This window comes from Zonotrichia leucophrys, chromosome 2 (assembly GCF_028769735.1).
Source record: "Zonotrichia leucophrys gambelii isolate GWCS_2022_RI chromosome 2, RI_Zleu_2.0, whole genome shotgun sequence".
NCBI lineage: Eukaryota > Metazoa > Chordata > Aves > Passeriformes > Passerellidae > Zonotrichia > Zonotrichia leucophrys.
The window spans coordinates 67,251,135-67,263,253 of NC_088171.1; the positions used below are offsets into that span (position 1 = coordinate 67,251,135).

Genomic DNA, 12,119 nt, shown 5'->3' on the forward strand with positions numbered 1-12,119 from the left:
ACTGGTATATTGCTTACAAATTCACCTGGTGCTTTGGCACTGAGCTGCCTGGAGACTTACCAGAGTTTGTACAATGGCATGATTGGTTGCGTTCATATGGGCGTTGAGTGGGAATGAGCACTCCCCATCACAGTAGTTGGCTGCGTAGCCTTTTGGAGCGATTATCCAGTCCTTTTTAGGGAAACAAACACAACGTGGTTCAACAGACAACTGCACACAATTAAGAGCAGCTGAAAATTTTCCACTAACTTCTTCCTTGAGGGTGAAAATGTGTTTTCACTGAAACTGCTCGAGTTTTAGTTGGGGTTTTTTTTTATTTCTTTTTGTGCACCACTTTTTGTGTGTCACTTTTCCATGGACACACTCATTTTAATGTCCAAAGAATTATGCACATCTATGTACAGCTCAACTACCATTAACTAAGAGGGATTTACCCCTAAAACTCTCGTTGGGTTGCATTGTGGGGATTGTGGTTTGGAGGCCTTTATTTCCAGCATTTCCTGCAGGCCCCCTGGCTGAAATACCTTTCCTAGGTTGAGTCACAGGCACAGCTGGTGTCCCTCAGAATGAGCCTAGCTTATACCCTCTTATAGAGGGATACTACTCTGCTAAAGACACTGTGGGAAATCTTGTCTGCCTAACAGCTTCTCCACAGCCAGACTCCTAAAGGAGGGGCAGGACAGCCAGCCTGAGCTGAGGTGGCCCCAGTGGCAACCTGAGTGCCATGCTAGGCAAAAAGGGGACTCTTCACCAAAGGAAGCTTGTCTGCTGCTGACACAAAAGAGCCAAAGGGAAATTAAAAGCAGCACCACAGAACAGGAGACACTTGGCCTCCCTCGGTGTTGGGTCACTGCAGATCACCCTGCAGAAGGACATGTGAGTATGTTTCATGTGCATGTATCTCTTAGGCAGCTTCCACTCTACCTGACAACCCCCTGAGTTTGCCTGAATTTTGCTTCAGCAGAGCTGAGCAGCCACACACTGTTGCTGTAGCTTCGCTAACCAAGTTTGTTCTGAAGGAAATAGCAGTGCCCAACTGCAGGGGGCTCTACCTTGCCTTGATCATTTTCCTACAAAAAGTAGGACCTGGATTCCAGGTCTTAGAATGAGCCCTGCTGGTCTGTGGCCTTCCTTTGGCAGCATCTTACCTTTCTGCAACCAGAATGGTGAAGGTATTACCTTCAAGATCATTAACTTCCCAACTGGAATCCACTTCCTGCCCAAAAGCAGGGCAAGTAAGATTAAGGAAGAGGTGGAATGTCTCTGCTCAAATGAAAAATCACCCATAAGTAATGGGGAATGGAGTCACCCTACAACCACAGTTGCAGCTACTGGGCTGGAGTTGACACATGAGCTACAAAAAATGCAGCTATCCCATTAGCTGAGAGGGGACTTGCATGTGTTGAGTATTACAGAAGCAGCAGGGACAGCCCTGGCATCCTGAATTATAACCTGGTAAAAACATTACCTAATAGAAATGGGACCTCCCTCACAAGTGCTGAATGAAGGAATTTAAAATAAATAAAATAAAAAGAGAAGGTGAGGGCATTCTTTGAAATATGATGTTTGTTTGCACTATAGCCTGGTTCTAAATAACTTACTTAATAATGACTTTCTGGCCTCATGGTGTTGCAACTAAACTCAGTCTTCAGTCTACCTACCGCAGACCATGCTAATTGTGGGGCAGGGATTGTGGAGGATTTCAAACAATGGCCAAGGTTAAAATCAGGGTGATCACTAGAAAAAAATTGAGTTAAAATCACTGCTTAACATCAGATTGTTTTCCTTATCGTTAGAGGTACACAGATATAAGCCCTTGCCCGTACCATGACTCCCATGAGTGACAGAGAATGACTGTATACTTGAATCCCATAAAGTATCAAGCTTTCTCTGGGTCTTATCAAATGTCACAACTATCAATATTTATTTGCCCTTCTCTGTGACTGGTTTTAGTGAGGAGGCACAAGGGACATTTTAAAGCATAATGGCAGACTCGAGTGGAATTACTGTGACACTGTTTAGATAACATTTCATAACAAAATGTCTGGTTTACCCAGAGAGAAACATCACACACCTGCCATCCCAAGTCTTGGAAGCTAACGTAAAGCTCATGCTTTCTGCACGCTGTTTTTAAGTCACTGCTGTTGTAATCTGTTAAAAGAAAAAGAGCAAAACAAGAATTAAGAAAGTAAAACAGGCTGAGCATTGCTGGAGGGTACATCTGGCCGGATGTGTGCATGCTGCGGGCTCAGCAGTGAGAAGTGATGAGCTCCCTCAGCAGCTAAAAGGATAAGGGTGTTGAGGGACATCCAAAGCAGGGCTGAAGCTTTTAAGATGCCTGTAGGAATGGAGGAACCCAAGTAACAGTGACTCAGTTATAGTAACTCAGCTGTCTTTAAAGTGCTTGGAAAACACCTCCAGTAAAATGACTTCTTAAAAATAAATCTACTTCACTACTACCCTGCATAGCCTGCATCTCCACCGAGTACTCACGCTCACCCCACTTCCTCAGCTCCCATTTCTGGCACGTGCTGCCCCAGGTGGGGAGCTCAAGCCGCACACACTCACTGAGAGAGAGAACTACAGCCCCAGGAAGGTTAATCATCACGTTGTGCTCCTGTACCAGTCTGCAGAAGTCCTCAAACAGCTAAGGTGTCCCATAGGCAGGGAAGCCATGTCCTTATTCCTCTCTGTACCTTATCCCAGTTTGCCCCACACTCTCATGTGACCCATGGCACCACCTCTGCCCCTGGACCTTGCTCTGAGCAAACCATGCTCTGAAAAACACATTTCTACTTTCTATAAACTGCTTATTTGCAGATGACACAGCACTTGACGTGCTCTCACCATTCATTTGCTCCTTATTGTCAATAAAGTGAGGACACAGGATGCAAAGACCTTCTCCCTTGCCCATACATTAACAATGTATGGGGATGTTTCAACCATGCAGGAGCTGCTCCTGATGATCCCACAAAGTACAGCTATTGACAGCAAGTGGAATTTCCCATTTATATTTGGAAAGAGAGGCAGCTTGGCATGTGAACACCTGAAACCACAGTGAGCAGAGGAGCTGAGCTGTGACAGAGGAGCCTTTCACCTCCAGGTGGCTGCACACATCCACCCTGATGGGTGGTTGCTGATTTTGTCACACCTCAGGTGGCTGCCGGACCTCAGCAGAGCAGCCACAGAAACCGCCCTTGCACTGAGGTGACTTGGCCACCAGCTACAGCTGCTGATCCTGTGCTTCGTGCCCGATGGTAGGCATGAGAGAAAGAGATGGCAACAAATTCAGCCAAGCAGCTTGGGAGCCAAAGTCACCATCCGTGTTTTCCTCCCATGCCTTTCCACAGGGGCCTTCTCCTCCCTCACAGCTCCCATTTGCAAGTACAGGCACTCCTGTCAGCAGGCAGATGCCACAGGCTGATGCCCCTGCCCCCTGCTGCCCTGGATCTTTCAGCTTACCAGCCCCTGGTGCCCCTAACATGGCTTGAAAGGGCACCCTCCCAGTGCAGCTTTCCCCAGATGCAGCAGCTGGGACAGAAAAATATTTTTAGTGATTTTTTCCTTGGCTCTGAATAAGCCTTTCTTTTTCTTCCCTCCAGCACCATTCCCCCCCCCCCCCCCCCCCCCCCGCCAGAAGTTTGGGAACTACAAATGCAAATATTTATTCAGAAGAAAAACTATAATACTAAAAGCACATCCAACTGACATTAAGGGCAGCACAGCAGTACAGCCGGGTACAGTTAACACTGAGGGCTGAAAAAACCCTACACCTCAAACCCAGCTTCCCAACCACCAAAGATTAGAGAGTTGTTTTTAGAAGCAGTTGGGTTTTAAACTCTGAGGATTGCATTTCAGCCTTTGAATAGCTTCACTTCAATCACGGATTTAATCAGGTGAGCAGAGCTGGTTAACAGCCTGCTGCAGCATAAACATTCGCTCTTCCAGCAGCACGCGGCAGCAAGAACGGAGGCGAGCCTCTCTATTCAAGCTTTCCTTTTTCAAACCAGACATACCCAGTAGAAACCAGGGTGTGGTGGTTTATTTCAGATGAAGCTTCCCAGTCCCTGGCTTAGCCCAGGAGCAAATTTCTACCATGAGATGTTTTGAAATGATTTGGTCATAATGAGGGAAAAAAAAAATATGAGAAGATGCTTTTAGTGATCAACGGCCTTCATTAAAACACCTGAGAACACAACTTCATTGTTCTTCAATGGGATATATAGATTGTTTAGAGGAAAACCATCTGTATTTGACAGTGGAGTTGATCTATTCACAACTGAGTGGGTAAAATTGTGCTATGTTCCAAATCTAGCTACAATTTACCCAGATCTTCTACAGGAAAGGGGAGAAGGCAAGGGAGGCAGAGAAAACAGGAGTGGGAAGGAAGGCTGCAAGCAATCACAAGTTTAAGAAAACACAGGGGTGGAAAAAAAGAGCAGCTTAACAAGGTACACCAAGCAGAACATGCTATGAACGTGTCCTCTCTCACACTATCCCCAAAACCTCGCCTCAGCTCACTGGTCAGAGTCACCTGATTCACACTCTGCAGGGAGCCCTGGCTGCTCTCCATCCAGGGCAGATGCAGACAGCTCTACCTCCTCACTTGCCCAGCCTCAGCCTTTGCTTTTCTAAATGTCAACACATTAAACATCCCCTCTCCCTAGCTTTACACTCTTCTCTGTTTAACCCTCACCCCAAGATCTCCTGCCCTCTTTTCTTGTTAAGTGTTTGACTATGTTTGCTTTGTGGGAGCAGTTTTAGCCCAACTTTAGGTAAGTCACAAACCTTTAAGCAACCCTTAGCAGTGGCTTTCTGAATTGGGAAAAAGATGCAGCAGTACAGATGCACATAATCATGAGCATTCCCTACAGTTAGGGGCCCAGCATATGCCCTACATAGGGCCCACATCCTGAAATCCCATCAGTTATGGGCCTGAAAAGAAGAGGAATACAGAGTCACAGGGTTTTGGCAGTGAGCTAAAGCTCACTGAGCTACTGAAGCTGGCTTCCACAACACATTTTCTGCAAAGCCTGGAAAGCAGCATCAGCCACCTCAGGCCAGCGTGCTCAGCTGTTTTAGACCAAATTGCCACTCGGGGTGGTTTGCAGTGCAAGATCCAACTGCCAAGAGGTGACAGGGATGGTGTCCCTTCCTGTCAGCCTTGCAGCAGGGAGCCAGGAGGGCCAAAAGCAGGCAGCCTGCAGAGGGGAAGTAGCTGCCACAGGGCTGGCCCACACTGCCATGGCACAATTGGCAAGAATTGCTCATCAGAGGCCTTCAGCATCTCTGAGAGCTTAGGGAGCTGCTCTGGGAGCTCCTGTAGGCTCATTGTGGGTTTAGTGAAATTGTCTCTATTTTTTGCCCTGAACATACCAATTCAGAAATGCTAACTTGGCACTTACAAGGCACTGCATTTAATCATGCTGCAAACAATTTTGTCTAAAACAGAGATTCACAAAAAGCTCAAACCCCTAGTTCTACACTTAAAAATAACTCCCGGAGCAGCACAGTTAAAACAGCACAGCTAAGATGGCTTGTCTCTGTGGTGTGTTTGCACTGAATGTTTTCTGCCTTCACCAGGACCCAGGTCTGACTTTCTGCAAGCACAGATGTTTCTCTTAAGGCTGGACACTGGCATGTGTGTTGCTGAAAAGGGTGAGAGAACAGCCTGACCCTAATGGTCTTCCTCCTACAGACACTTATGCACCCACCTTAGATTTCCTATAGCCTCTCCCACATTTAAGTGCTGGCAAAGAACATATAAATATTTATTGGGTCAATCCATCTGAGAACACCCTCGCTGCTCCCAAGGTGCCAGTTTACCAAATTCCACACCGCAATTAATTGCTTCTGTGATTCAAAATAGCTTTGACAGAGGTCTCCAAGGCCAGCCCCTTCTTCTTGGTGTTTGACTTTGGTGATTTGTCCGCATAAAGCTGGTGTAAACTGATCACACAGTTAATAACAGCCCACTTCAGATGAAAGTGATCTGCCTGGGTGGGAAGAAGGGGAGATGTCGGGCTGACGTGAACCTGCATGTGAAGGCACACACACAGAAATGCCAACCACGCTGCTCCAGTCTGCATCCAAACCCTGCACTGAAGGGAAAACTATACTGGAGGGAAGATTGGCTGCCAGATAACAAAGTTTATTAACAAGGCCCTTGCCATCACAAAAGCATTTGGCCTTATTTGCCTTCAGTGTTTGTGCATGCTGCCCTTTGCAATATCTGGTTCCTGTACATATGGGGAAATCTGTCTGGTGCAGTGCGCATCTGCTGGAAGGAAAGGCCACTTGAAGGGCCTCTCCATTTTTCAAGGAGCTCCTCACATCAGTCCAGGCGGCATTAAAGAGAAGGACCTGAAAAGGGACTTGGCTTGAGTTTCATTCAGAGCAGCAAGTGCAGCCCAAAGTCAGGAATTTAAATTCTCCCCACGAGGAGGGGCTGACAGGAAGGGATGTGCCTGGAGGCTGACTTGCAGAAGAGAAGGATTATTGCCACTGGAGAAAGAGATAGCCCTGTGCAAAACCCATAAATCATGGAGGTGGCTGAAGGGCAGAGGTTCACCGCCTGTTATGCTGGACAGTCCCATCTCTTTGTTCAGCTGGAGGGTCAGCATGAGTCTGAGAGCACGAGTTCAAGCCACTGCCAGATTCAGCTGAGCTAGGGCCTCCAGGCCCCGCAGACAAGAGCAGAGAAACACCTGCGGGCTCCTCACACCCACCCTGTCCCTCCATGGCTGGGGCCAGACCTGGCATGTGACTTCCTGCCTCAGCAGATGAAAATACTCCCTTTTCTTCCTGCTCATCCTCCTTCTGCAGAAGAATTGAGGCTCCAGGAACGCACTGACGCAGGACTCTATGTCAAAGCAGTTTGTAACCACGGGGGTTGCTTAGTTCTGCTTTATATGAGCCAGAGATAATTACGTGTTTATAACACATGGAAATAAGCATTCTTGGCAAAAAAATACAGACCATTGAGAACCTTGTGCCACAGACACAACCTTAGCATCTGAGCTCTTGGTACTGACTGCAGGACAACTGTAATTGGGGCTTTTTAAAACATACTGCCCCAAAACAACTCTCAGCATCTTTTGGGAAAGGTGTTCCTTTTTGGACTGAAAAAAGAAAACCCTGTGTATTGATTAACACAGAGGAAGGAAGTTGCAGTCTACACAAAAAAAAAAAAAAAACCATTAAAACTAAAAAGTGCCTTGCTCTGCAGAAGAGAAACTGCTCTCAAGCCCTGGTAGGGAGCAGCAATCCTCTTCCTTGGGGAAGAGCACTGACCAAAAATCTGACAAGATGTGAGATACAATAAGAGAAGAAGATGCACGTGCGAGGAGAGGCACAGAAGGGAACGGCAGCATCCCAGTTCTGCGCCCACTTTGGGTCCACATGCATCAGGGCACCCTAAGAGCTAGGCAGCCTTTAGGATAATCCCTGGGCTTGCCTTCTGCTTCATCCTGGGGCAAATGCTTCCTCAGCCCCATCATCCATCAGGATTCTTTTATCCTCCCAGGTTAAAAAAAAGAAAAAATCCCTGTGATCTCTAACACTAAAAACACTTTTTGGTCATTGGTGCCTCTTGGGCTGTTAAATCAACCACTTCTTAAAGAGAACAGAGTCTGAGAGTGTCACACTTAGAAAGGAAAACAAGATGATGTAGTCTCTCTTTTCTAAGCACAGAAACCAACCAAACATACAACTTAACTTTAAATTCCTCTCCTTTCCTGGCTTAAATCTACAGTCTCAACTATACCTTGTTGACCACTGTGCTGCCAAATTCCAGGTTTTAAATTAAAGCTGGCCCCAAAAAAGCACTCGAGACCACAGAATGCCAGCTATTTTCCCTTTTTGTCATTTTAGAATTTTATGACCTGATGTGTGGTGTAGTCAAGAAAGCAGCAAACTACAAATAGCCCTTTTTCCCCAACATATCTGCTCCCTCTGGGGCTTTGAGTCACATCACCTGATTTAATAGTGTGAAAATTTTGTTTCAGCACTGTGAAGTTTGCAGAGCCAGGGAGAGAAAGCTGGAGCTTATCCTGACTCCAAGTGCCACTAGCACCACAAAACAGCAGTGCAGCACGTAACTTTCCCAAAGCACCATGAATGCATTAAAAAATTGGCTCTTGTGAAGGGAGCACAGAAGCTGAGCCTACCTAAGTGGGAGAACTGCCTGCATAACAGCTGGGCTTACAACACCCAGCTGAATAAACCACCTGTGCCCTTGGCAAGCTCATCATGCGGGAAAATAACTCAGCAAGCAGCTACGATGCCCAGCTGTAAAACTGCAGCACAGAAACCTGAAGGAGGACCAAAGCAGGTCCCAGCAACTTGGATCCACAGAAGGTGTTCCAGTGGCAGATTAGATGATAACTCCTCCAGAAATGCTACGCTGGCACTGGCCAGCCTCCCCCAGGGAGGTTGGGCTACAGAACCAAGTTGTTCCTCCTGCCCTTAAAATCCAGAGGACATCTCACACCCAGCCGAGCCTGGCACTTGCATGGCATGGCATGGCATGGCATGGGAACCCACAGCCACACTGCAGGGTGCACCACAAGGACATGCAAAGGCCACCAGGGGCCAACTGCTGCTGGCAACACTAGCCCAGAGGGCAAGGCCATCACCACAGCGGGCTGGAGCAATTGAGCTGAGTCAACACACGGCCATGCACAAACCCTGGCTGCCAGCCCTGGAAGGGCTCCCAGCCTGGCGCTGCTCCCTGCAGCATGGAGCCACCTTGGGATCAAGCATGGCTCACCCACAATCCAAGCATGCAAGAGCAGGGAACAGCCTACATATTCTCACCAGCTAAGCATCAGCAATGCTGGTTCATCTCCCTCTGCTGTGTTTGGACATAGAATAAAAAATACAACTGCCTCTCTTCCTTGGGGCATAGTCATTTCTAAACATAAGAAAAGCAGGGATACTACAGGAAACAAAGGGGGCAGCATAAGCAAATTAATCAAGCAACTTGGAATAGGCTGAAATGTTTGAGAGGAAAGAAGGTACTCAGCGAATGATGGGCTTGTGGTAATGGAAAAGAGACAAGACTTAGAAGACAGAAAGCTCACAATTTTTGCCAAAATGTCATTGTTACTCTATTGCCCCACCGGCCCACAAGAGCACTCAAAAGGCTTCTGTAACAAACCTGCAACATACAACCTCTCCACAGCAAAACTTCTTTGCCTGCCTGGAAAGGTACTCCACCATGTGTACACTGATAAAGCACCTCATGCTGTTCTTCCATGTTTTTTCCAAAGAAAACTGAAAGAGGACTCTGCTGGGAATGCATACATGCAACACCATAAATCTCAGTGCATACAGAGATAGAGTCTTTGGAATACTGCACATCACAGGGCATAATTCTAGACAAATACTGTATAGCAAGCAACCTACAAGCGCAAGAGTTGTGGTTAAAATACCTCACCACCTTGAATTCAATGGATGCAAGTTCACATGGGGGTCTGGGCTCCATGCTGGGTTCAAGAGGACTCCTGTAAGTTTCATTACGTGAGACCTCCTCTCCTACAACCTTGCAGATGTAACCTATTACCCCAAGGAAGAGCATCCCACCTCACGACCCCCTTCTTGCTTCTGCCCTCCAAAGCATCCAACACCATTGCAAGACATCATCCCAGCTTGTTCTGCATGATTGATTACCCATGTTCCATGGTTACCTGTGACACTGGACACCCTGGAAACGTCCTGAGTCTGGGTGGAGCGGTTCCGGCTCTGCTGCCTGCGCCGGCTGGTGGCTGACCTCGTGGTGCGCAGATGAACCTCGCTCACTTTGAAGAAGGCCACCATGAAAGGTTGCTTGTCATAAGGGCCGTCTCGCCCTACCAGCCCTGCTTCCCTAGGGTTTACACTGAAACCTTCAAGCCAAACAGAAAACGGGGGAAAAGTTTGAGAAATGGTGCAGTTGCACTGCTCCTTTAAGCAACCAGTGTCTCCTCTCTTCTTGCTCATACTCCTCTTTAAACATTGAACATTCCTTTCCTGCCACCACAACCTATGGACATTTTTATGACAGCTCTCCACCCATGCTGGACAAGCCTTCACTGCAGCATCTGGTTCCTTGGTTCCCCTTTGGCACCTCCAGTCCCATTTTGGCAGCGAAGCTATATAGATAGATATGTAAAACACTGAACTTGATGTGTCATGACATCAGTCCTGCTGCCTGTGAAACACAAGCAGCAGACATGAGATTAGGAGATGTCTAGGGACAGCAGAGGGCAAAGAGATGGTGTGCTTTGGCCAGGAGCACAGTGATGGGCTCTCAGCCCAGCTGGGAAGGTAGAGTTTGGCACTAACATTTCCTCAGGGAGAAGTAGACAGCCCCTCTAGTCTTACTTGACATCACAGGTGTACTAAACTGCAGAATGAAGCAATAGAAAAAAACAAGGTTGGAGATTGGTTCCTATAGAAGATAGATGTCAGTCACCTTCTGCTCATCTAGATCCTCTCCATTGCTTATCTTCCAATTTCATGCACTTTTGCGGTCTCTTATTTTCTTTTCTTTTCCACCTTTCAAAGTTTCTGTAGGCTGCGAAATGCTGCTATTACCGCTGCCCCACACAGCAACCACATAGTTTCTCCAGCAGTGCTCCCGTGTCAGCTTTGATGAGATCAACAGCAGCCACAGCAGCCAGGACAGCTGACATAAACCCACATGGGGAGGTACACACCTCTGCCTTTTCTTTTCTTCTCATCCCCAAACCTCACCCCACATGGTATCCCAGTTCCATGCCCCCTTCCACCTCCAAGGAGAAACTGAGGCCCTATCCAAAGCCATCTCCACCAGCTGGCCTGGTACTCCTAGGGACAGCTGACCTCACTTATGGGGAAAGACATGTCCATCATGGGACAGCCAGGAGCCAACAGCCCGCCACCTGTACCCTCAGACATCTCGCTCCTGGTGTTGGCTGCAGCTGCCTTAGGAATGCAGAGTGCCCACCCTGCCTCATCCCAGCGGAGTTCTGCTAGCACCACTCCCAGACAGCATCCAAGAGACTGAGGGGAGACTCGTGCTACCTGGCCCATGACCTACCATCGCGCGTCACCACGCTCAGCTGCAGCCCCATGTTGTGCTGGGGGTTCATCACCCACATGTTGCTGGTGGCAGTGACGTCAAACTCCAGCCAGCCCTCCTCCGAGGCCCACACAGCCCGTGTGTCCAGCAGAAACAGGTCAGAGGCCCTGCAGAGAAGGGGAATGACAAGAATGGCTTTTGCTGTTACAGAAACAAAATCTGCAATAGTTCTAAGTTATGTTAGTGTCTAAACCAAAACAATGTCTCAAATCTGCCTGTTTGTATCCAGAGTTTTGCCATGAGACACACATACTTCCACACATGAAATTCAGGATTATAAAGGTTTTCACCATTTTCTAGGATGGAGGAAAGCAATCCTGCTCCTCAGAGCTGTCCATTTCTTCACCAGCAAGGGATGAGTACGGCACTCTTCTTCCTGAAGAATGTACTGCTAGCCCTGACATTACTTCATTCATACATTTACTACATTAAGAGCCAGTGGAACCACCAGCATGACCAGGCATTCTATGGCTTTTGCCACAGGGGTGTCATGGTTTAAGCTCCCCACACACAAACACAGGCTTACCTCAACTGACCAAAATAAAGCACCAAAAAACAACTGGCCAAGCATGAAACAGTGAAGGAAAATGGACCTCTAAAGGCTTCTAAAGACATTTTTCTGAGACTTATCAACAGCAACTGGATGCCTTGCTTCAAGGCTGCTGGTCTTGTACCACCTTCATGGGCTTCAGCTTCAAATGCTTTTAAGTCAATAACTTTTTTGCAGCACCAAGTACTCACCCAAACTCTATCCAATGAAATCAGCTGCAGAAGCACACAGAGAAATCCCATGTATATTTTCTTACTGTATTAGAGATGTAACTTTCCTGTGCAAGAAAGCTACAATTCCTATCCTTTACCTGTGGTCATCGCCACAAATGGATACTAGGTGTCAATCCCATCTTCCTATCTTTTCCCCCCTGGATGTTTTTTCCCTAACATTTGTAGATGAGGAAACAGGGTACCTGTCTCTCCTACCCACCAAAGGTTAAGTTCAGAAAAAAATTTTGATTAA

The 12,119-nt window shown here is 47.3% G+C and overlaps 1 protein-coding gene across 1 annotated transcript in view; it reads right to left on the reverse strand.

Annotated features, from left to right (window-relative positions):
* The window catches only part of BMP6 (bone morphogenetic protein 6), an 88,792-nt gene that overhangs the window by 1,585 nt on the left and 75,088 nt on the right, over positions 1–12,119 (reverse strand). Inside the window, exons 3-6 of the mRNA XM_064705307.1 lie at positions 11,063–11,211; positions 9,690–9,887; positions 2,075–2,151; positions 61–171 (exon numbers count right to left, since the gene is read on the reverse strand). Of these exons, the coding sequence (XP_064561377.1) occupies positions 61–171; positions 2,075–2,151; positions 9,690–9,887; positions 11,063–11,211 (535 nt within the window). The remainder of the gene's footprint in view (positions 1–60; positions 172–2,074; positions 2,152–9,689; positions 9,888–11,062; positions 11,212–12,119) is intronic.